General features: G+C 43.1%; 1 protein-coding gene and 1 pseudogene across 4 annotated transcripts; both read right to left on the bottom strand.

Annotated features, from left to right (window-relative positions):
* Positions 1–9,474: 9,474 nt before the first annotated feature.
* Positions 9,475–21,564, bottom strand: LOC118362450 (rho GTPase-activating protein 11A-like). 4 transcript variants are annotated; one of them, XM_035742786.2, is made up of 12 exons: positions 19,698–21,564; positions 16,242–16,309; positions 16,007–16,103; positions 15,655–15,911; positions 15,386–15,549; positions 15,138–15,278; positions 14,902–14,976; positions 14,306–14,479; positions 14,061–14,199; positions 13,712–13,820; positions 12,721–12,838; positions 9,475–12,576 (listed from the first exon to the last, which is right to left on the bottom strand). In XM_035742786.2, the coding sequence occupies exons 1-12, from the start codon at positions 19,827–19,829 to the stop codon at positions 11,066–11,068; spliced, it is 2,985 nt and encodes a 994-aa protein (XP_035598679.1). In that variant the 5' UTR covers positions 19,830–21,564; the 3' UTR covers positions 9,475–11,065. The 4 variants fall into 4 exon arrangements, with proteins under 4 accessions (XP_035598679.1, XP_035598678.1, XP_035598680.1 ...); XM_035742785.2 differs by lacking the exon at positions 19,698–21,564 and adding an exon at positions 18,602–19,355; XM_035742787.2 differs by lacking the exons at positions 14,902–14,976; positions 19,698–21,564 and adding an exon at positions 18,602–19,354.
* Positions 21,565–21,600: 36 nt separating this feature from the next.
* On the bottom strand, positions 21,601–25,187 carry LOC118362449 (actin, alpha cardiac muscle-like; annotated as a pseudogene).
* Positions 25,188–26,554: the final 1,367 nt, after the last annotated feature.

The following is a 26,554-nucleotide window of genomic DNA, read 5'->3' as shown; positions in this document are numbered from 1 at the left end:
GTACACACGTCTATATAAGGTTCCACAGCTGACAGTGCATGTCAGAGCAAAAACCAAGCCATGAGGTTGAAGGAATTGTCCAAAGAGCTCAGAGACAGGATTATGTCGAGGCACAGATCTGGGGAAGGGTACCAAAACATTTCTGTAAAATTGAAGGTCCCCAAGTGGCCTCCATCATTCTTAAATGGAAGAAGCTTGGAACCACTAAGACTCTTCCTAGAGCTGGCTGCACGGCCAAACTGAGCAGCCGAGGGAGAAGGGCCTTGGTCAGGAAATTGACCAAGAACCTGATGGTCACTCTGACAGAGCTCCAGAGTTCCACTATGGAGATGGGAGAACCTCCACCATTCGGGCCTTTATGGCCAGACCGAAGCCACTCCTCAGTAAAAGGCACATGACAGCCCGCTTGGAGTTTGCCAAAAGGCACCTAAAGGATTCTCAGACCATGAGAAACAACATTCTCAGGTCTGATGTAACCAAGATTGAACACTTTGGCCTCAATGCCAAGTGTCACGTCTGGAGGACACCTGGCACAATCCTTATGGTGGTGGCAGCATCATGCTATAGGGTTGTTTTTCAGCAGCAGGGACTGGGAGACTTGTCAGAATCATGGGAAAGATAAATAGAGCATAGTACAGAGAGATCCTTGATGAAAACCTGCTCAAGAGCGCTCAGTACCTCAGACTGGGGCGAAGCTTCACCTTCCAACAGGACAACGACCAAAAGCAAGGCAACGCAGGAGTGGCCTCGGGACAAGTCTCTGAATGTCCTTGAGTTACCCAGTCAGAGCCCGGACTTAAACATCTCTGGAGAAACCTGAAAGTTGCTGTCCAGCGACGCTCCCCATCCAACCTGACAGAGCTTGAGAGGATCTGCAGAGAAGAATACAGGTGTGCCAAACTTGTAGCGTCATACCAAAGAAGACTTGAGGCTCTAATCGCTGCTCAAGGTGCTTCAACAAAGTACTTGAGTAAAGGGTCTGAATACTTATGTAAATGCAATATTTCGTTATTTTGTTTTCATTTTTAATACATTTGCAAACATTTCTAAAACCTGTTTTCACTTTCTCATTATGGGGTATTGTGTGTAGATTAATTAGGGGGGGAAACCATTTATTCCATTCTAGAATAGAAACCTGCTCCTTTAACTCTCTGTTCCGAACGTGCTAGACGGCCAGTTCGTATAGCATTTAGCCGTACGCTTATCCTACTTCTCCTCTGTTCCTCTGGTGAGGTAGAGGTTAATCCAGGTCCTGCAGTGTCTAGCACCACTCCTACTCCCCAGGTGCTCTCATTTGTTGACTTCTGGAACCGTAAAAGCCTTGGTTTCATGCATGTTAACATTAGAAGCCTACTCACTAAGTGTGTTTTACTGCCAACCATGGTGTCTTAGCCGTGTCTGAATCCTGGCTTAGGAAAACCACCAAAACCCCTGAAATCTCCATCCCTACCTATAACATTTCCCGCCAAGATAGAACTGCCAAAGGGGGCGGTGTTGCAATCTACTGCAAAGATATTCTGCAAAGTTCTGTCTTACTATTCAGGTCTGTACCCAAACAATTCGAGCTTCTACTTCGAAAAATTAACCTTTCCAGAAACAAGTCTCTCGCTGTTGCCGCTTGCTATAGACGACCCTCTGCCCCTAGCTGTGCCCTTGACACCATATGTGAATTGATTGCCCCCCATCTATCTTCTGAGCTCGTGCTACTAGGTGACCTAAACTGGGACATGCGTAATACCCCAGCCATCCTACAATCTCAGCTTGATGCCCTCAATCTCACACAAATTATCAATGAACCCACCAGGTACAACCCCAAATCCGTAAACACGGGCACCCTCATAGATATCATCCTAACTCGCCCTTCAAATACACCTCTGCTGTTTTCAATCAAGATCTCAGCGAGCACTGCCTCATTGCTTGCATCCGTAATGGGTCTGTGAACAAACAACCACCCCTCATCACTGTCAAACGCCCCTAAAACACTTCTGTGAGCAGGCCTTTCTAATCGACCTGGCCGGGGTATCCTGGAATGACATATCTTCATCCCGTCAGTAGAGGATGCCTGGTTATTCTTTAAAAGTGCCTTCCTCACCATCTTAAATAAGCATGCCCCATTCACAAAATGTTGAACCAGGAACAGATATATCCCTTGGTTCACTCCAGACCTGACTGCCTTTGACCAGCACAAAAACATCCTGTGGCATTCTGCAACAGCATCGACCAGCCCCTGTGATGTGCAACTTTTCAGGGAAGTTAGGAACAAATATACACAGGCAGTTAGGAAAGCTAAGACTTGCTTTTTCAAACACAAATTTGCATCCTGTAGTACAAACTCAAAAAAGTTCTGGGACACTGTAAAGTCCATGGAGAATAAGAGCACCTCCTCCCAGCTTCCCATTGCTCTGAGGCTAGGAAACACTGTTACCAGCGATAAATCCACTATAATTGAGAATTTCAATAAGCATTTCTCGACGGCTGACCATGCTTTCCACCTGGCTACCCCTACCCCGGTCAACTGCACGGCACCCTCCACAGCAACCCACCAAAGCCCCTATTACTAGCCTGTTCAACTTCGCTTTCGTATCGTCTGAGATTCCCAAAGATTGGAAAGCTGCCGCGGTCATCCCCCTCCTCAAAGGGGGTTACACTCTAGAGTCAAACTGCTACAAGTTAACAAACAGATTACCGACCATTTCGAATCCCACCGTACATTCTCCGCTACGCAATCTGGTTTCAGAGCTGGTCATGGGTGCACCTCAGCCATGCTCAAGGTCCTAAACGACATCATAACCGCCATCGATAAGAGACATTACTGTGCAGCCGTATTCATCGACCTGGCTAAGGCTTTCGACTCTGTCAATCACCACATTCTTATTGGCAGACTCGACAGCCTTGGTTTCTCAAATGATTGCCTCGCCTGGTTTACCAACTACTTCTCTGATAGAGTTCAGTGTGTCAAATCGGAGGGCCTGTTGTCCGGATCTCTGGCAGTCTCTATGGGGGTGCCACAGGGTTCAATTCTAGGGCCGACTCTCTTCTCTGTATATATCAATGATGCAGCTCTTGCTGCTGGTAATTCTCTGATCCACCTCTATGCAGACGACACCATTCTGTAGACATGTGGCCACTCTTTTGACACTGTGTTAACTAACCTCCAGACGAGCTTCAATGCCATACAACTCTCTTTCCGTGGCCTCCAACTGCTCTTAAATGCAAATAAAACGAAATGCATGCTATTCAATCGATCACTGCCCGCACCTACCCGCCCGTCCAGCATCACTACTCTGGACGGCTCTGACTTAGAATACGTGAACAACTACAAATACCTAGGTGTCTGGTTAGACTGTAAACTCTCCTTCCGGACTCACATTAAGCATCTTCAATCCAAAATTAAATCTAGAATCGAATCTTCCTACATTGGAACAAAGCATCCTTCACTCATGCTGCCAAACATACCCTCGTAAAACTGACCATCCTACCGATCCTCGACTTCAGCGATGTCATTTATAAAATAGCCCCCAACACTCTACTCAACTAATTGGATGCAGTCTATCACAGTGCCATCAGTTTGGTCACCAAAGCCCCATACACTACCCACCACTGTGACCTGTACGCTCTCGTTGGTTGGCCCTCACTTCATACTCACCATAGCAGCACCCACTCGTAGCACGTGCTCCAGCAGGTATATCTCATTGGTCACCCCCAAAGCCAATTCCTCCTTTGGTCGCCTTTCCTTCCAGTTCTCTGCTGCCAATGACTGGAACGAACTGCAAAAATCACTGAAGTTGGAGACTCATATCTCCACCACTAGCTTTAAGCACCAGCTGTCAGAGCACCTCACAGATCACTGCACCTGTACATAGCCCATCTGTAAACAGCCCATCTATCTACCTCATCCCCATACTGTATTTATTTATTTTGCTCCTTTGCACCCCAGTATCTTTACTTGCACATTCATCTTCTGCACATCTACCATTCCAGTGTTTAATTTCTAAATTATAATTACTTTGCCACCATGGCCTATTTATTGCCTTAACTCCCTTACCTTACCTCATTTGCACTCACTGTATATAGACTTTTTGGTTACTTTTTTTCTATTGTATTATTGACTGTATGTTTTGTTTATTCCACGTGTAACTCTGTGTTGTTGTGTGTGTCAAATGTCTATGCTTTATCTTGGCCAGGTCGCAGTTGCAAATGAGAACTTGTTCTCAACTAGCCTACCAGGTTAAATAAAGGTGAAATAAAAATGAAAATAAATGAAAATAAGACTAAGTTTGCCAAATGTGGAAAAAGTCAATGGGTCTGAATATTTTGTTAATTAATGCACTATTCCGGACGTTTTGATTATGTGTTTATTGTTTTGTATTTAAAGGCATTAAAGTTGTTGGAGCTAGAAACACAAGCATTTCGGTGCATCTGTAAATCTGTATGAGACCAATACACTTTGATTCGATTCATTCCTTTTGGGGATGCCAATTGATACAGTGCCATGTGATAGGACTGTAGGCTATAAGAAAGTTTACCACAAATAGGCTAACAATGCATGTGGCCCAACTGGATTGCACGCTACCATTTATTGATTCAATTTATAATGACAGAGTTAGTTTTGGCAATATATTAATGAGAAGTAAATGGTAGACTCGGAATAAATTGATCACATTTCATAGCATAGGCATAGTTCCACAATACTAAATTGCAGTTAAATTCATTTTTCAATAGAATAAACGTATTTACTGAATTATTCAAACTTTCCCCAATCCAATCATGATATTAGCATTTTAGGCTAGGTAGTATGGGGTGTGTTAATGCGAAATGTATCATGTTCTGTATCCTGAAATGATCATTTCAGTGACCTGTTCCCGATTTGGAGAAATACAAAATAAAAAAGATTTGTATTTAGTTGGATGCATTACTTTGCCAAAGACCCAAATTGTTATACATTAGGCCTACTAATATTTACGATTGCGAAACGAATAAGCCACAAAACATTAGGTTAAATTAAATCATAAAATGTTCTGACCGAAGTGTTTGTCACTTGTCTCGCCAAATTGAGAAATGTTTGATTTCAATTAGACGTGTTTAGCCTTATAGAAAACAGACAAAAGTTGTGAAAATCTTTCATTCATTTGTTTTAGCTCTTGCTTAGTGCGTTGGAAACTGTCATGGATACATGTGTGCTGTAAAGAAATGCTGAGAAATGAGCATGGCGTTTGAATATCTATTAGAGAAAAGCCCGACACCCCACGGCAAAAACATGGATTGTTTCGAAATGAAAACATAAGCCCCACAAGACAAGTCACATTTTATTCCTGACATTTCCGCCTATAGACTCCTTTGTCTCACTTGATTCCCGTCCATTTACACACTTTAAGACCGTTTCATAAACAGTACTTTTAATGATTATGGGGCAAAGACAGTGCGTCAATCAATATGTGTTATGTTTAAGCTTTAGTAGGCCTATAGGTTATAGCCTACACGTTGTTGAGGACAGGAACGATCCATATTTCACCTTGGCAAATAAGCTGCTAGCTATGCATCTTAGAATATAAAAATAAAACAAATGTTTTTCTATCGGATAAACCAGTCACAGTAATCTACACCTTTGATTATTTTAGGCAACTTTACTTCATATTCGGTAGTCAGGCGTTTTTCCTGAGGCATATATATCCACACCCGTGTGCCAAATGACTGGCACAGCGCCTATGCTGAAGGTCTGCACAGGATATGTTGAGTTCTGAAAGGAGTGGATTTGTTGATTAGGCCATGTTTGCAGTTATAACCGTAATCCTGAGTATTTCCACTCTGTTGCTCGTCAGAGTAGTGCATTATTTGTAGGTCTACTGGCCCCATCTGCGCAACACATGGTTGGCGGGCCAATATTCGCAGCAACGTCAACATAATGCAAAGCCATGATAATATAAAGGGCTTTCAAACAAAAAGACATGCAGCGCACATTACGATTGTGCACAGGACTGTGGTGAATGTGGTGTGAAGGCAATTCATTGACGTGCCAGCAATGCGATGGTATTCCTATTGCTGAATCAATTCAATTAGTTGACAAGACCTCGTCAGGATGCATTGTGTGCAATCATTATTTTCAGATTTAATAGGCCATCATGGCTTGATAGCCTACTGATAATCTAAACTAGTGAAAAATGATCTCCCCTTTTAACCCAAATTAGTCTCAAATAATAAAACAATCTACAAATGTCTATTTTTAATTGGATAACAGACCACATAGCTGATGTGTGTAGTGGGTCGTTAGGGATATTGTATGCACAACATATGCACTTTATCCAGGATTTTTATTCCAGATAGTGACCATTGTCCAGTATTCAATCATATCCACATATCCCCGCCCCTCTGTCTATAATGTTTGAGGTCTAAACACCTCAATAACAACTATAGTTTATTTATTGATGTCCTCATGAATATTCCATGACCAGTGCTAAAGGTGTGCAGTGAGTGGTAAGGTCATTTGCCTGAGGTTATCAGACACACTTTTGATTCAACTGAGAGGAATAGTGATATCATGTTGATCAAATGTTGTCATCCAAATTCTGTTACATTCCTATGGATCAATAGTGATATGCCTTCACAAGCTTCTCTTTCCCTTGTAGGTGAGAGTAGTGTCAGCCTGTGGCACAGACATTCTCAAAAAGACAGACAGGGCACCATCTGCTGGATTAAGCAGTCACATAAATCACAGACAAATCTCATATGAAATACAGTAGTGCTGCGACACTGAACAAAAATATAAACACAACCTGTAAAGTGTTGGTCCCATGTTTCATGAGCTGAATTAAAAGATCCCAGAAATATGCACAAAAATCTAATTTCTCTCTAATTTTGTGCACAAATTTGTTTACATCCCTGTTAGTGAGCATTTCTCATTTTCCAAGATAATCCAGGGATATTTTTTCTACATGCGCACATAGCAATATAGCAGGGATAACCAATGCAGAACTGCCAAATGAACAGATGTTTTACCAATGGCATTATCAAATGTCTGGAATGATCACCTGATGCCACCACATAGTCACTTTCATAGCATATTGTGGTCCAAATTGTTGCTCCACCATTTTTATATACTCCAAAATGTATACTGAACAAAAATATAAAACGCAACATGAAAAGTCTTGGTCCCATGTGTCATGAGCTGAAATAAAAACATCCCAGAAATGTTCCATATGCACAAAAAGCTTTTGTCAATTTTGTTTACATACGTTAGTGATCATGTCTCCTTTGACAGATAATCCATCCACCTGACAGGTGTGGCATATGAAGAAGCTGATTAAACAGCATTTAAAGATATCCTGACCAACAGATGCATATCTGTATACCCAGTAATGTGAGATCGATAGATTAGGGTCTAATTCATTTATTTCAATAGACCAATTTCCATATATGAACATTAAAAAATACATATTGCATGTTGCATTTATATTTTTGTTCAGTATACATTGCAGCTGCCCCAACAAGTGATTTTAGTACACCCCCTTCTGGAAGAAGTTGCAATTACCAGAGGTGATTGGCTCGATTCAGCCTCTGGACAATTTCTTCATGAAGGATGGTCAGGTGGCCAAACAGTTATAACATTTGACTAAAATAATCATGTCAAACCTTTCATTATTTACACGATCACATCTCTCTTTTATGCACGGGAATAGTTTGGAACAGATTTCCAAAACTTCTAATCACGTGGAATGGATTTACTGTTTTTTAAATTTTAAATCCGTCTTTTAAAATCCGCCAGTTTGGGAACTCTGCCCTATATGATATGTCCTAAACAGCATGTGTGCAGACAGTATTATGAATTGTTCCCAAGTTAAGACGAACATATTTTTCTACACTGCTCAAAAAAATAAAGGGAACACTATAATAACACATCCTAAATCTGAATGAATGAAATATTCTTATTATCTTATTAAATACTTTTTTCTTTACATAGTTGAATGTGCTGACAACAAAATCACACAAAAATGATCAATGGAAATCAAATTTATCAACCCATGGAGGTCTGGATTTGGAGTCACACTCAAAATTAAAGTGGTAAACCACACTACGGGCAGATCCAACTTTAATGTAATGTCCTTAAAACAAGTCAAAATGAGGCTCAATAGTGTGTGGCCTCCACGTGCCTGTATGACCTCCCTACAACGCCTGGGCATGCTCCTGGTGAGGTGGCGGACGGTCTCCTGAGGGATCTCCTCCCAGACCTGGACTAAAGCATCCGCCAACTCCTGGACAGTCTGTGGTGCAACGTGGCATTGGTGGATGGAGAGAGACATGATGTCCCAGATGTACTCAATTGGATTCAGGTCTGGGGAACGGGCGGGCCAGTCCATAGCATCAATGCCTTCCTCTTGCATTAACTGCTGACACACTCCAGCCACATGAGGTCTAGCATTGTCTTGCATTAGGAGGAACCCAGGGCCAACCGCACCAGCATATGGTCTCACAAGGGGTCTGAGGATCTCATCTCGGTACCTAATGGCAGTCAGGCTACCTCTGGCGAGCACATGGAGGGCTGTGCGGCCCCCCAAAGAAATGCCACCCCACACCATGACTGACCCACTGCCAAACCGGTCATGCAGGAGGATGTTGCAGGCAGCAGAACGTTATCCACGGCGTCTCCAGACTGCCACATGTGCTCAGTGTGAACCTGCTGTCATCTGTGAAGAGCACAGGGCGCCAGTGGCGAATTTGCCAATCTTGGTGTTCTCTGGCAAATGCCAAACATCCTGCACGGTGTTGGGCTGTAAGTACAACCACCGCCTGTGGACATCGGGCCCTCATGGAGTCTGTTTCTGACCGTTTGAGCAGACACATGCACATTTGTGGCCTGCAGGAGGTCATTTTACAGGGCTCTGGCAGTGCTCCTCCTGCTCCTCCTTGCAAAAAAGGCGGAGGTAGCAGTCCTGCTGCTGGGTTGTTTCCCTCCTACGGCCTTCTCCACGTCTCCTGATGTACTGGCCCGCCTCCTGGTAGCGCCTCCATGATCTGGACACTACGATGACAGACACAGCAAACCTTCTTGCCACAGCACGCATTGATGTGCCATCCTGGATGAGCTGCACTACCTGAGCCACTTGTGTGGGTTGTAGACTCCATCTCATGCTACCACTAGAGTGAAAGCACCGCCAGCATTCAAAAGTGACCAAAACATCAGCCAGGAAACTGAGAAGTGGTCTGTGGTCACCACCTGCAGAACCACTCCTTTATTGGGGGTGTCTTGCTAATTGCCTATAATTTCCAGCTGTTGTCTATTCCATTTGCACAACAGCATGTGAAATGTATTGTCAATCAGTGTTGCTTCCTAAGTGGACAGTTTGATTTCACAGAAGTGTGATTGACTTGGAGTTACATTGTGCTGTTTAAGTGTTCCCTTTATTTTTTTGAGCAGTGTATTTAACAAAAATGACAAGTTTTGAAATGGTCAGACTGCAATGCAGAGGTGCTTTAAATAAATACAGCTTGACAAGTTTTATTAATAAATTCCCCCCGAAGGTGTCTTGGTCAGTTCACATGTTTAATCCAAAGCAAATTAACATAGTAATTATAGAAAATAAAAGCAGGGAAACAGTTTCATAGACCTTTACCAAATTAGGACAGCAATGAAAAAATTAATAAAAGCAAAAATAAAACCTTAATGGGCAACTCCGCCACTTTTAACATCTGGGTTGTTATGAAGTATTTAGTGATGTTTTACACAGTTTGTGTGACTTCATGATTTCATGTATATTGACTGTTTAGTGATACGCAAAACCAGATTATTTTTTCAAATAGGATCCCTGAAATGACTAATAAAATAAATGGACAGTCATTTTCAGCTATCGATATAAACCATCTAGTTGTGATCATATGTTGCTCGGTTGTCTTTGTCTAATAACATCTGTAAATAAATAGACGCTCAAAAACCTATAGATATGTATAGCTAGTTTACATCCATGTGTTTCTGTTGTTCAAGGCTCAAATTGCCATAATTGCATTTGGCAAAACCACTCCCACCAACAACAAAGTTGCAGCTCCAAATAGACTATATTCTCATTAGTTCCAATAGGCCTAATATTGTTGGATGGTTGCAAAGGCTATATTTGGCAGCTATTGTTGAGCACATTACTTCCAATGGAACATTGTTAGCTACTTAGCTAGCATTGCTAATGTCAGCAAAAAAAAAAATACAGGCTTAAATGAGAGACTAGGATTCCATAGTGATTTGCCTGTAAATGTCATAATAAATGTGTTCTAACAGGCCTACATGTTGTTTGGACTGTGGTTTAAGACAGTAGCCAAGAATAAACTCAGCTGTTATTGTTGCAAAAAAACTATTTAGGATGTAGCAGTCAGGCTAGCTAGAATGTTAGCTAACCATCAGATACACTAACTTGTGCTTCGCATTCGTTAGCATCTAAATTCTATTATTTGAGTGTAATGCAGTTGATTGGTGACAGTGGGATGAACATATATTCAGCATGATATACATGCAAGCATTATAATATGAAATGCACTCAGATGAAGCTTGTAAAGCTAACTGTTGACTGGACGGAGCATTGCATCCTGGTAGGTGAAACGCAACCTGGGAATTGCAGTATACTGTAGATGAGGGCAGTGCAGAAACTTAAATGACAAAAACTAGGAATCGTGCAGTATGCCAGACAAATTAGTTTCAGATCTTATGGTGGGGCATATACGAACAGCATAATAACTGGTTATAAAGTGGTGTTGTCCTTTAACTCGAACACCTTCAAGCCTTACACCCAACCGTTCAGCAATTGCCTTTCACACGAGTCTAACAGACTACAAACACCTTCAAAAAAATACATTCCTTTACACTGATATGCATGTGCAAAACTATTTTACCAACAGAGTAAACTAGTAAGGCAATGCAACAGATCAGTCACCCCAAGCACTCAACGAACAGCATCTAAGATGCAAAATAAATTAAATCCCTGAAAACAACTGAAGACATAAAAATTGAGGGAATGTTTTGAAGCTATACAATGAGACAGTATATATCCAGATAGGGAGACCTGCATAGTGAAGGTTGAGTTCTACTAGACTAGAGGTCTATGGGCTTGGTGGCTGACAGCAGTCTGCCCTCGTTGAGGAGGTTCCTGGGGGAGCCTCTGTAGTAATACACATCCTTCTCAGCCACCTGCTGTACCACAGACCTCTCACCTTCACCTCCTGGGTCTTTAACAGGTGTCACACCTTTGGCCTTCAGTTGTACCTTGTTGGTCACGTCGCTTAGAGTGTAATTCCTAGGTTTGCCGGTGATTCTGGCTGGCTTCTTGGGTGGGACTGGAGGAGAGCAGGTTTTTGTGGAGCGGACCGTGTCAAGTGTGGGGCCACCCTGATCGTTTGGCTGGCGCTGAGCCCCAGCAGACAGGCCACTCTCCAGGCTGACAGCCTCTCCCACAGGGATGGTGGTTACCTGGCTGGAGGAGGTGATACCAGCCGGTGCAGGCCACCTGTCCCCCAGCAAGGAGTTGATCCTGCGGATAGACTGGCGCACAGGAGTACGCTGGAACTTGAGGGGGGACCTGACTGCTTTGGCCTGTGATTTGGGTGAACACAGGGTGAGCTTATTGAAGCGCTGGATGTGGTCTACCACCCTTAGCCTGCGGGTCTCCAGGATGCCTGGGGAAGGCAGCTCCAACAGCTGCTGTTCCTGCCTCTGGGGGTGGGCACTGGGTTCTGGGGATGCCACAGCCTCAACATGTACCATTACAGGCACTGTACCCAGAGGGGGAAGAGGGGTCTTGAGCTCCTGAAAGTACTCCAGCCCTGAAGCTCTGTATGGAGTGGACTGGACCCCAGCAGCAATGCTGCGTGTGAAGTGAGCAGGGCTCTGGATGTCCAGGGCATCGATCAGCTTGCTGCAGTTCACCTGCTCAGCCACAGTATCTGCCTCTTCCGCTACAGACCTGTCACCAGCACACAGTGACCAGTCACAGGCCTTCTCTGACAGACTGCCACATCCTCCCACTTCAAACAGGGCACTATCTATATACAAGGGAGACAGAGGAACAAACTCAATCTGACCAAATGTAATGTTCTGGTCATCAGCCAGATGCCTCCAAGGAGTTGGCATGCCAGAACACTCTTTGTTTGGTGACACACCTTTGAGTGTAGAAGATTCAGAAGGAGTTGAATCGGTTTGAGTGTTCTCAGGCTGTGTTGCCTTGCCCCCTTCAGAGGGGGCACAGTCATCCCTCAGTACTCCCTGTAGGTTGCTGCCAGACTCAGTGAAGGCTCTTTTGATCTTGAGCAGGGTGGGCCTGGTCAGAGTCTGGCTGAATGAGCACTCACTCTGGAGGCTCTCAGCTCTGGAGGCACAGCACAGCTTCTTGGGGAAGCTGGCCACCATGGGGGGCTTGGCCACCACGATGGCAGGCTCAGAGTAGTAGTTGTTCTTCAGACACATGTTAATGGGGGTTTCGGTGAAGGAGCCTCCGCTGAAGACATGGCCCTCGTCAGGGGTCTCCCCACTCCAAGACGTCCGGAGGTCACTGCCGTCACACATGGGGGTTAGCAGGTTGTCCTCTGACTTACTGTAAAACTTGGAGCCTGTGGAGCAGTGGGCATTAGCAGACATCACTTCCCACAAGGGACAACAAACACTGATCCATTTCATGCATTACTTTAGCACTTAGCACAAATTATGAAAGTACATTATAAATTATGTTAGTAGGTTTTTAAAAAGCGACTCACCCTTTGCTGCACTCTTGTTTTGCAAAACAGTAGGGCTAAATTTGGCATCTTTGAAGCAAAAACTGGTGGTGCTCTCTGGAGTGGCAAGTCGCCAACCAATGAACTCTGAACCCTCTCTCTGAATCGCCAGCATGGAATAAGAAATTACATTGTTGGGATGGAGTCATACTTTTTAGTCAATCATATAATGTTGCCTTACACTAAAACCTTGTTAAGTTATGTGAAATATTTTCTTAACTCTTCTTGAACTGCACTGTTGATTAAGGGCTTGTAAGTAAGTATTTCACAGTAAAGACTTGTTGTATTCAGCGCATTTGACAAATAAAGTTGTTTTGAAAATCTGATGCATCATAATTTAAGGGTCTTCGGTGTATGGTAAAAAGTTACTCAGATGAAATTAGTGTTGGTCAATATTGTTTTATTAAATTGCAAATATACATCAGTATGCCATTATAAAGTGACCCATGCATAAACCAAGTTACAGTTCAGTTTAGGTAAATATAATATTTGGTTAATATTAAATGTTTTTAAAGTCTTAAAATGTTAGATTTCACTTATATTAAATATTTCAGATCCTAGAATTGAGAATATAAACATAAAATGTTACAGAACAGTCATGCAGAAATAACGGAATTCTCGCCTTGAAAACAAGAACGTTTGATTTACGTCAAGTAGAAGCTCACAACCTCAAAATGCTCTCCAGTCAATTTATTAACTGAGCATACATTACTGAAAGTAAACATATGCCCAAACTGTTATAAAATCAACAGCCCAAAAAAAAAGAACCCAAAAAGATGAGAAAAAAGTGCTACTGTGCAAAATTGTACCTTACAATTGCACCCCAAGCATAAATGTAGATGATTTATTCTGATTAATACAATTAGTCAATTTGCTAGGGGGGGTCATCGTCAAGACTGGGATTGAGAGTCTTTTCCTCCCATTTGAGGGGCAGATAATCAGTGTGAGGTCATACATGGGTATCTGCACTTACAGGATCTCTGCTGCTCTTGCCCAGGCTGAAGCGAAGGCGCAGGGACTTGCGAACATTTTCTTTCTTGGGGACCTTGGGAGAGAAGCAACCAGCCTTCCCCGACTCTACTCTGAAAAACAGACAAGAACATACTGTTTCAACCATTGTCAAGTTATAAATATTATACAATATAAACATTTAATAAGAAGGCCTCTCCTCCGATGCAACAGAGAGAAGTGTGACATGAAAAAGTTGGTGTGTTTGAGATCGTTATCAGCTTAGACATAAGTTGTCATCTGCTTGAGCAATACATTTTCAATTCCACATAGGATCAGGAAATAGCCTTTGATAAACCACATGATGTATGTACCTGTCGACAAAATGTCGGCGACTCAGTCGTTTGCTCTTTCTCCTTGCAGAGCTGGCAGACTGCCCGCTGGATCTCCCAACTAAGGCCAAAGCATTACGGGAGGAGTCCAGAGATTTTGAGGCACTTGGGTCAAGGTATCCTGAAAAACAGGAGCAACACACTCAATGCACATTAATACTTTTTAGTAAAAAAATAAATAAAAAATAACTTTGATTAAATACGGCTGTGAGTCCTTGTGGAGTTACCTGGTCCAGGAGTGGAGCTTCCACCAAACAGAGAATTAGGAAATAATTCTACACCAAGGTTATTTTTGATGGATCGCCGTTTCTTGTTGGAGAATCCATAACTATGACCAGATTCCAAAGGAATTTCTCTCTTGGAGCTGGGAGTAATTATCACAGGAGTTGCAGAAGAAAAGACTGGTGGGGTAAAAAATAAAAATAAAAATCACAAGAATGAATTCACTATTGGGCCATAGTCTCCCACAGATAAATATTCAGAACAGCTGAAATAATTCGCTAAAATTCTTGATTAGCGTCGATTAAGAAAATTAAAGCCAAAAACAAGCACACAGGCAGAGTAGGCAAGACAATTTGGGCAGGCATCAAATCACTAATGTAATAGCGGGAAAACAATGACAAGACAGTGTTACTACGCATTCACTACATAAGCTGAAAAGAAAAGAACATCTGAAAACAAATTTCAATTAAGAGTTGCATTTCTGTGAAAGACAAGCAGCTGATTCCCTGTTGCAGGCTGAATTAAATGAATGTGTCAGAGCTACGGGGCATTGATGCTCTCATTCGACGGCAGGAGGCAGAAACATGACCTCGGTACCTACCATATCTGTCTGACTGGGGAGTATTTGTGGGTGTTCTATTTGTTTTTAACTTATTCAGAGCTCCATTGACCATATCTGCAATGCAAAAACCATTCCATATCTTGAAATTCAATGGAGATTTACAGAGGAGAAAGAATAAGCCTATAACATTGGATCATTTAATATAATTTCAAAGATGACCCAATGCTGGAAAAAAATACAAATTCTAAGAGCAATGTTCTTCCAGGGTATCTTACCCCCTAGACTGCGCCTGCATCTCCTCTTGGCCCCTGAATTTGTGTCCAAGTCCTCTACTCGCTCAAGAGTAGGAAACAGAACATCTGCCTCACAGCCCAGCATGGCTGGAATCTTCTCCATGATGAACTGAGGTACCACACCTACCACACAGAGACACATTTAGACACGGTTTGCTATGAACATCCCCTTTTAACTTTCAATCACCAGTTGATTGATGACACTACAATAACAAGGTTTGAACTGCTACCGAAGTCTGAAGCGTGTTCTATAAGGCAGTGGACCACAGCTGCCTGTTGCTTGAGGCGTTTCTCTGTGCTGGCGTTCATCTTGTCCGCCCCGTCTCCAGCGTGTAAGAGGTTGGGAGCCAGGATCACAGACAGGTTACTGCTGTCCATCTTATTCACACCACTCCTAAGAGAAAAAGCAAAACCAGATTGAGAAATAATGATTGACCAAGTCCAAAATGGTACAGTGTGAAATTATACTATTTAATGAGACAAACTTGTGAAATCATACCTTTGAGAGACTTTGTTGAGAAAGCCAAAAAAGTAACGTAGAATGCTCATGTTCCGGTCAGGCAGTACACAGGACAGCAGCAGGGTGGCATAGGTCCTGTCCTCCTTTGTGGGCAGCTGCTGGGCCTTGAGGAAGGCATCATGCAGCTCTGTAGGCATAACGGGATCCGGCAGCTCCCTAAAGAACTGCTTGACCAAGCCAGCCACATCACATGGCAGGGCAGTGGACAGGCACCTCTCACCCTTATCCAACTTCACCTGCACAGAAAAAAACAATCCGGCCTTGTGTTTAACTATTCCAGCAGCCAGGGCCTTCCTATTCATAGCAAGGTCAATCTCCAGCTATCACTCACCCGGAGTGCTTTCAGACGAACAACAGAGCCAGACTTTCTGAACAAGCCCTCTGTTTCCACATGCTCCAGCAGACTTGCACATGCATCTATGAGAAAGCTGGAGAACAAGGGGATGGGAGAAACATTAGAGCCAAAAAAAAGGACAGAGAATGTTGGCCTAACACGCACAAATGAAGGACGACAAAATATTTTGTTAGAAAGTACAAGTTCTAGCTAAGACAGGTGTTTATCTTACCATGGTATATTCGCATTCTCCACATTGTACTGCAGAAGGCTCTCCAGCGGTACACCAAACACTTTCACCTGGAAAACATGATAAAACAAGTTCATGTTTGATTTCAACAAGGAAGGCTTTGCATGGTAGCTGGTTAAATTATCCTACATAGGCCTAAGCTCACTAATAAGCTTCGACTTGGTATCCCATCCAACTTCCCGCCACGGAAATGTCTGTGAAAGGGCACAAGTTTTTACATGGGATTTGTCCCCATTTAACAGAAGGCTCTGAAAGCCGTTTTACAACAGTTAGGCATTCCCCTACCCAAGGAAGTAGTTAGTAACTCATCACCTGATCAAATACAAGCTAGCGCTATGTTGTGGCTGCCAAGCGTCAAACAATCCGCTAAGTATTTTAGAGGGAGACTGGAAAATAGGTGCCTAGCTGTGCTTTTGAAAAACAACAGCCTATAGCCTACTACAGTATAATGACAGCCCTGTGCCTTTTACTTGGTACATTTTCTGCCAGTAATTTTCACCTGCCCCATGGAAAGTACAAGTTTAATGGACCAAACCAATTGCCTGAAATCAAATTAGGCTAACTGCCTAAAGGCAAGCATGTGCCTTGTACTACCGTCTCAGCACCAAGCCCACTTAAACAGTCCACTGCACTATTATGTATGCCAAATGTGTCTACTATTGTCAATCATTTGAATCATTTGCAACAATTCACTTCAAATCAAATTTTATTGGTCACATACACATGGTTAGCAGATGTTAATGTGAGTGTAGTGAAATGCTTGTACTTCTAGTTCCGACAGCACTAATATCTAACAAGTAATCTAACAAATTCACAACAACTACCTAATGCACATAAATCTAAAGGGGTGAATGAGAATATGTACATATACATATATGGATGAGCGATGGCTGAGTGGCATAGACAATGTGCAATAGATGGTATAGAATAAAGTATATACATGTGATATGAGTAATGTTAGCTATGTAAACATTATTAAAGTGGCATTATTTAAAGTGGCATTGTTTAAAGTCACTAATGATTCATTTAAAGTGGCCAGTGATTGGGTCTCAACGTAGGCAGCAGCCTCTCGGAGTTAGTGATGGCTGTTTAGCAGTCTGATGGCCTTGAGATAGAGACTGAAAAACAGCTTCTCGGCCCCAGCTTTAATGCCTCTGTACTGACCTCGCCTTATGGATGATGACGTGAACAGGCAGTGGCTCAGGTGGTTGTTGTCCTTGAAGATCTTTTTGGCCTTCTTGTGGCATTGGAGTGCTGTAAGTGTCATGGAGGGCAGGTAGTTTGCCGCCGGTGATGCGTTGTGCAGACCACACCACCCTCTGGAGAGCCTTGCGGTTGAGGGTGGTGCAGTTGCCGTACCAGGCTGTGATAAAGCCTGACAGGATGCTCTCGATTGTGCATCTGTAAAAGTATGTCAGGGTTTTGGGTGAAAAGCCACATTTCTTCAGCCTCCTGAGGTTGAAGAGGCGCTGTTGCGCCTTCTTCACCACACCGTGTGGGTGGACCATTTCAGTTTGTCTGTGAGGTGTACAAGGAGGAACTTGAAGCTTTCCACCTTCTCCACTGCTGTCCCTTCGATGTGGACAGTCCACGATCATCTCCTTTGTTTTGTTGACGTTGACTGAGTTGTTTTCTCCAAAAACCACACTCCGAATGCCCTGACTTCCTCCCTGTAGGCTGTCTCGTCTTTGTTGGTAATCAAGCCCACTACTGTTGTGTTGTCTGCAAACCTGATCATTGAGTTTGTAGGCGTGCATGGCCACGCAGTTGTGGGTGAACTGGAGCACAGGAGGCGGCTGAGCACACACCCTTGTTGGGCCCCAGTGAAGTAGAGATGTTTCCTACCTTCACCCCCATTTAGTTCAGTTCTTTGCCTTCTTGGGTACAGGAAGAATGGTGGCCATCTTGATGCACTTAACTAGCTAGTTATGAACCCCCAACACAATTCAGACGGACAGACTAATCCAACAATGAACGTGAATCACAATGACAGGCTAACAAAAGTGCTCAGACTGAATGCAAATTAGCTAGTCAGCCAGAATGGTTCTCAAAAGGACTCTTTTCACACCACTTCGTTACCATTGTTATAACCTGAGACGTGAATTATCCTAACCTGCTGCCTAAATTACACTAATCTGTTACAAAAACAAACCACTTCCGTAACAATGTTTCTCGGTTTGCAAACATGGAATTTTACCTAGCTAACGTTAGCTACTTAGCCCACCAACTGACTCATTCAGGCACTGTTTTACAACCAAAGTTTGACTATTCTGTCTAAGAGTAACGTTAAGCATTTGGGTGTTTATCTAGCTTGTAAGCTAAACAAAAATAGACTTAGTTACCTTGTTGTTAGCTGTCAACTTGCAGCTGGTGCGTGCTTTGTTTTTGTTCCAATTCTTAGTCTTTATCCCATAAGCAGTACGAAGGTGTTGCACAATAGCCAGGCGCATCACATTTCTTTCCATTCCCTTCATCTTTAACTTTACAAATTACTTTCACTGTGCCTTCTTAAACTTTCAACACATACTGTACCAACTTAGCCAACGCGCAGGTCTATGCTTAGCTACTATTATCCCTCTTGAATCTAACGCGTCAGTATAACAGCTAAATGAGTTATCGTAACCCACGTCCGCACGTCTCCTTCCTTTTAAATCGCCAACAATGCTTTGCGTATGCCCTTCTCATTCAAAACAATCTCGCTAACTTGACATACCAAATCATTCTACACGTAACTCACAACTAGCTTGGTCGACCTAAAAGCAACCGCCGAGTCACTGCCAATTATCCAGTCCCAGCAGAATCGACCCAGCTAGGCGCGATCATTCTCGTGTGACTAGCCCACGTTCGATATCATCTAACGTTAACAATTCTCATAGCTAGCTAACCATAACTAATGTATATTACCGTATGCCTAAATCTGTATTCTAGCATTTATCTGAATACATAGCTATTCTCTTGTTTTTATATAATCTGATATGATTTAGCTAGCTATATTGCTTGCAGACTACGTTTCCCTGAAATATATTTCCGCACATCTTTTAAACGGCAAACGCGTTTCTACATGTTCTGCTCTGATTGGCTAGAGTGGGTTCAAAATATTAAGACCCACACAATGTTATTTTTCTTCTTCGTTGGGGTTTATCGGCTGTTGGCATCCAACATTATGGTGCATTACCGCGACCTAATGGACTGGAGTGTGGGCCAGCGACTGAGAAACCAAATCCTAACTCAGCCCCTTTTCTATTAAAACATCATACAGTAGACATATGTTTATAATTATTTAGTAAATATAAGTTGACATGCAATCATAACTGACTGTGGTGCATATAAAGCACCCACCAGCTACTGTAAAAAAACATGCTCCACTGTCTCTGTTTCCTGGCAATAATCACACTTTCCTGTCGGATTATTTCATATCACATTTAAAGTCTTACTCACCCGTAATCTTGTAACAATACCCTCCTCTATTCTGCCCCTTCCTGCTGTCTGTTTCAATATGATTTGCATTGTAGTCAAGACAGACAAAGATATATAAGCAAACTTTACTAGGCATGTTGTCAACCAGCACATTACTATAGTAAGTAACCACTGGTTTCCGTTTCCCGTGTAACATCAATATGAGTAACATCAATATTGCTACATGTTTTTTTTTTTTACAAGGGCAGACTCCATCTAACTTTGGCTTGTAGTCCATGTCTGCAATAAACTTAAATGTGAACTGAATGTTTGTTTACTGTCTGACTGTCCATTCATTATTCAGGTGTAGGGCCATCAGAAGACCTGTACAAGACCTTGTGTTGATTACATCAAGAGGTGCTTGACCTGAGATGTTTGGATCTTCATGTTGATGTGCAGCGTTCACCTCCAGGTTGTGTTCAGCACCCTGCTGGGCGTCAGCTGGTGCTCTGTTTACTGGCTATGTGCCAGGCTCCTCAAAAGTGGGGAAATCCTCCTCTATTTCTCCGCTCTTCCTCAGGTGTTGCCTGTTCCTCCTGAAGACTTGTCCTGGTTCTGTCTTCACCTCATAGGACCTTTGCTCCACAGGTCTGACTACTGTGGCCCTCTGCCACCACTGTTTCTGTCCTGTGAGTGGCTGAACTCTCCCCCTGTCATCTCATTGCAGCTCTGTGAGATCCTTAGCAGAGGTGTCATAGTACTTTGCCTGTTTTCCATCGCTGGTCTCAGAAGATTTTCACTCATTATAAGTAGTGTCTTTGTACGTCTTCCCATGAACACCATTGCAGGGCTGCTGTCTGTTCCTTGTGACGGGGTATTTCTGTGATCCAGCATTACCAGGTATTTGTTATTTTTTTATTTCACCTTTATTTAACCAGCTAGACCAGAAGAGAACAAGTTCTCATTTGCAACTGCGACCTGGCCAAGATAAAGCAAAGCAGTTCGACACATACAACAACACAGTTACACATGGAATAAACAAACATACAATCAATAATACAGTAGAAAAATCTATATACAGCATGTGCAAATGAGGTAGGATAAGAGAGGTAAGGAAATAAATAGGCTGTGGTGGTGAAGTAATTACAATATAGCAATTAAACACTCAAATTGTATAATGTGCAGAAGATGAATGTGCAAGTAGAGATACTGGGGTGCAAAGGAGCAAGATAAATAAATAACAGAACCGTCCAGAGAAGTGATGCTGGACTGGCGGGCAGGTGCGGGCAGTGATGGATTGAAGAGCATGCATTTCGTTTTACTTGCATGTAAGAGCAATTGGAGGCCATGGAAGGAGAGTTGTATGGCAGTGAAGCTCATCTGGAGGTTAGTTAACACAGTGTCCAAAGAGGGGCCAGAGGTATACAGAATGGGGTTGTCTGCGTAAAGGTGGATCAAAGAATCACCAGCAGCAAGAGCGACATCATTGATGTGTACAGAGAAGAGAGTCGGCCCGAGAATTGAACCCTGTGGCACCCCCATAGAGACAGCCAGAGGTCCGGACAACAGGCCCTCCGATTTGACACACTCAACTCTATCAGAGAAGTAGTTGGTGAACCAGGCGAGGCAATCATTTGAGAAACCAAGGCTGTTGAGTCTGCCAATAAGAATGTGGTGATTGACAGAGTCGAAAGCCTTAGCCAGGTTGATGAATACGGCTGCACAGTAATGTCTCTTATCGATGGCGGTTATGATGTCGTTTAGGACCTTGAGCGTGGCTGAGGTGCACCCATGACCAGCTCTGAAACCAGATTGCATAGCGGAAAAGGTACGGTGGGATTCGAAATGGTCGGTAATCTGTTTGTTAACTTGGATTTCGAAGACCTTAGAAATGGCATCTTGATAGGCCTATAACAATGCCGAAAACAGTTTAGAACAAATGTACTTAAAAGGATCTATTTTTATTACAACAGTACATGTATATACAGTAAACAACACAGTATGAATGTATGGGTGAAGGGGGGGGGGGTTGATTGTTTAGAAGCACTTCCTGTGGACAATGGAGGGGCCTGCCTCATCGTACTCCTGCTTGCTGATCCACATGGCCTGGAAGGTGGACAAGGAAGCCAGGATGGAGCCACCGATCCAGACAGAGTACTTACGCTCGGGGGAGCGATGATCTAGAAGATAAACAGAGTACAGGGTATTGCTTAGTTTCACGTAGACCCACTGTAAATCGGAACATGACAATTAACGTGATGGTTAACATGGCGGGATTGTCCCTCACCTTGATCTTCATGGTGCTGGGGGCCAGGGCTGTGATCTCCTTCTGCATGCGGTCAGCAATACCAGGGTACATGGTGGTACCACCAGACAGCACATTGTTGGCATACAGGTCCTTACGGATATCAATGTCACACTTCATGATGCTGTTGTAGGCGGTCTCATGGATACCAGCAGACTCCATACCTGGTAGAAGATATTACAGAAGTCCATTAATTGACACGGCAACACAAAAACATTAAATGTAATAACACATTGTATTGCAACCATAATGCATAATGCATACTGTAGGTATGACTTACCAATGAAGGAAGGCTGGAAGAGGGTTTCTGGGCAACGGAAACGCTCATTACCAATGGTAATGACCTGACCGTCAGGAAGCTCGTAGCTCTTCTCCAGAGAGGAGGAGGAGGCAGCGGTGGCCATCTCATTCTCAAAGTCCAGAGCCACATAGCACAGCTTCTCCTTGATGTCACGCACAATCTCACGCTCAGCTAAGGGGGGCACGTTTCAATGATGAGAGGGAGAACATTTACAGAACTGCACAGCAAGAGATTTCTCTAAACACACAGAAATTACAATAGTATAAAAAATGAGGCATAACGTCATTGACAGAAGTTAGCTCTCCTTACCGGTGGTCACGAAAGAGTAGCCACGTTCTGTCAGGATCTTCATCAGGTAGTCAGTCAGATCGCGGCCAGCCAGATCCAGGCGCATGATGGCATGGGGAAGAGCATAACCCTCATAGATGGGGACGTTGTGGGTCACACCATCACCAGAGTCCAGCACAATGCCTATAGGGAGCAGACAAGGCGCGCTAGTCAGTCAGACATGACTGACAGGAATGACTGACAGGAATGGTCAGCTGTTATATGGGAATCACTCCAAGCATTTGTCACATCATAAACAAACAATGCCGCTGACATCAATGGCTACAGGTGTGCCACACACCCTGCCAAACAGGGATTAACATGTCCTTGACAACAGAGGAAGAATGAATCTCGCTATCTCTGACAACTAAACAGCTCACTTACTCAACACTATTGTTATTCGTGTGCATCACCTTGATTTGAGCTGTCTCCTGTTGTTATGTTGACGACTAATGTGAGGAAGCGACCTACATATTGTATCAGTAATATAGCAACTATCCATGGTTGACATTGGTACACATAAAAGGCAGTGTCCTGGAATACTGACCGGTGGTACGACCGGAGGCGTACAAGGACAGGACAGCCTGGATGGCCACATACATAGCAGGAACATTGAAGGTCTCGAACATGATCTAAAACACAAGAATAAGAGAGACATTTCAGAAGTTTGCTGGACTGTTATGCTCTAACAGAAGACGTGGATTTGAAATACAGTGGGGGGAATAATGGATTTAAAAGTACCTGTGTCATCTTCTCTCTGTTGGCTTTTGGGTTTAGGGGAGCCTCTGTCAGCAGGGTGGGGTGCTCCTCAGGGGCCACACGCAGCTCATTGTAGAAGGTGTGGTGCCAGATCTGCAAGGATACGAAAGAGTTCCCTGTTTATTATGTTATTATGCTGCATGTGTTTATCTTGCTCTCTTGGCACTCTCGTCTTGTGCCAAAGTCAATGCCAAAACTCAGCAAGATGTTGTAAGAAGTGTGTAGTAATTTAGGACCAACCTTCTCCATATCGTCCCAGTTAGTGATGATGCCATGCTCGATGGGGTACTTCAGAGTCAAGATACCCCTCTTGCTCTGAGCCTCATCACCTACATAGCTGTCCTTCTGACCCATACCCACCATCACACCCTGGATGAGAAAGAAGAGAGGTTAGGAGTGACACAATCATCACTGTAGCCTAGATGACAGACTGCATACTAACATACTGCACCCTTTTTGACAGTTTCCCCCTATAAATGTGTGTCCGTACAATGACACAATCTATACCCGCCCCAGTTACATTATGGTACAGTACCTGGTGACGGGGCCTTCCAACAATAGAAGGGAAGACTGCACGGGGAGCGTCATCTCCGGCAAATCCAGCCTTGACCAAGCCAGAGCCATTGTCGCACACAAGGGCGGTAGTCTCGTCGTCGTCACACATGGTTAGGCTTTACTGGGATGGTCTGTGTGTGACAGAGAGACACAGGGGTGGGAACAGCTGCAACCCCCCCGCCCCCCACCATTGAAAGAATTTCAAGCAAGCCTATCCTAATTGGTTTGTTCACAACCACAGATTTATTACTGTACTGACATGAAAAATGTTTGCATCCGATATACAGCATTTTTTTTGTCTTTTGGAATAATATATTTATTTTACTACTGTAGTCAAATTCGTACAACTTGTCTTATAACTATTTTGAAAATGTTATCAATTCCTTGTATTTCAAATATCAGCTATCTACAATGTATCCCATGTTATTTTTGTCCCAAACATGTTGTGAAGTTACTGATACTATGTATCAGCTGTCATGATTGTTCCTGGGACATTATAGGGATGCCTAGGTAGCTCCAAAAAGGGGCATATCAGTGGAAGCAGGAAGCAAGACCAGCTATCTATTTTAAGCTCCACCCCTGGCTGCTCCATGCACAGCTACACCAAGTGCCACATTGACCTCCATGGATCCCTATCTGGAACTATTTCAGACATGGGAGAGTTGGAGCCAACCCAGAGAGCAGCTGTCGGCACATTGTAGCACCTCTGTTTACAGCATGGCTCCTTGCTCCATCTGCCTATAATGGCTTCATTCATTAGACACAATTTAGTTCTGTCTCAATGTTCCTGACCAAACCAGCGTTGGTCAGTGTATCGGTAACTGTTATTACACTGTATTTGCCGGCACCCTGCCCACCAACACCTGATGATAAATCATTTATTTCTGAATAGCTGAATGTCTTGTATTATTTTGGAGAGATAGCATGAATCCATTCCAATAAGCAGTTACTTCAGTTTGAAGTGTATTTCTAGTTCATGCTTCAATAAAGCTACAAACAACCCATCCAGGTAGAAAACACTATATCATCCAATGTCAGAGACCAGCTCTGTCTGGTCAGCGCCAGGTTAAGATGTACTCAAATAACTAAAATGTGGACACTTAGTCCCCACAAAGTCTCATGTTTTCCATAGAAATAAGTAGTAATATACAGAAATATGCACTCACCAATTTGTAGCGCAAGACTGATGCTTCCACTGGGACAAAGGAGGAGGGTGAGAGGACCCCTTAAATAAGAGTGGGGTCTGGGGACCAGGGGTGGAGCCTGGAGTTCACACAATTCCAAATAAGAGCTGCTAGAAAAAAGGAAAACGACCTACAAGTCAAATTATGCGATTGGTTGAGATGGAACTCCTAAAAAATGGTGAGATGCTTCCTGAGAAATGCCAGACTGATATGCTTTAGAGATGAGAATTGAAAAGGGAATGTTTTGTTTTATTAAGATGTCTGGGTGTTACAAAGGTGTCAGACCATTAAAATGCAATTACAATGGTCTTCTTTATTTAAATATTTTTCTTTAGGTAAAGCTTTAATTTAAATTGTATTTTTTTTAACAAACAGAATAGTTTAATTATAGCAAGTTCAGTGCATCCATTTGACACTAAAGAATTCTGAATCAAGGTTCTGATCAGTCATGATTTCTGAAATCACACAAAAAGGTGCATTGGTCATTGTAAATTTAGATTAATGGTGTTGTTGTTTTAAAGAACAGGGTTTGTGAGAAATCTGAAAAGTGATTAAGACATTTACTGAAATTGTACATCATACAATTCTCTCGAAAAACATTGAGCAGATGTGTCACAGTGTTTTCGTTGACACTCACTAGGTAAGAGCGGAAATAGTAGACTTGTGGGCCTTGTTAAGGAGATGAAAAAGAGAGGCTTTGGTCCAGTCAGTAAAACACTGTATATGTCAGTGGGCCAGGCTGCTGCTGGAATGTGAGCTGAGCCCCTAAATGTGGTGAACAGCTGAGGGTTATGACGTCTCGTCCTTCTTCCGAGCTGGCGGTCTGACTGGTCTGCGTCCACCGTGCTGAGCCCTGATTGGTCCTGCTCTCTCCTTTTAGGGTCATGGTGTGTAACAGGTGTCGTTAATGTCCATCCAGTGGGGTCCCCCCTTGTTGAGTTTGCAAACTGAGATCCTTATTCGTCCCACCCCCTTCAACAGCCTTTATTTTTTCTCAATGTACCTTATGAGGAAATAGAGTCTTTCAAGTTTCACCTTTTCAAATGTATTGAGAAAATCAATCACCTATTGAATGATCCAAATGATTATTTTCTAGAACACGTTTTACCCATATTACTGAACTGAGCACTATTGGCACAGTGCATTATCAATGGCAGTCGTCCATCTGATGTTGTCAGGTATATTTGGACTTGTAAGGCAGGTAGAACAGACAGGGGACACTGTAGCAGATGGTTGTCTTTGGACTCTGTTAGTTTATATCCATAGCTGGATTATATGAGAGCATTTTTTCCCTCTAGGCTGTCCCACTGGATGTTAGGCCTGCCTATTTATAGGTGTTACTTTCTCTCTATGTCCACAGATAGATAGGTGTTGGATGCTATGGTTTAGAATTCCATTGCCGTGTAATTATGTTCTTCTGCCAGCCAATGAGTGATGGGAGTTAACAGTTAAACTGACACGGATGTTA

This window comes from Oncorhynchus keta, chromosome 29, assembly GCF_023373465.1.
Source record: "Oncorhynchus keta strain PuntledgeMale-10-30-2019 chromosome 29, Oket_V2, whole genome shotgun sequence".
NCBI lineage: Eukaryota > Metazoa > Chordata > Actinopteri > Salmoniformes > Salmonidae > Oncorhynchus > Oncorhynchus keta.
This window is presented reverse-complemented; position numbering and strand designations above follow the sequence as displayed.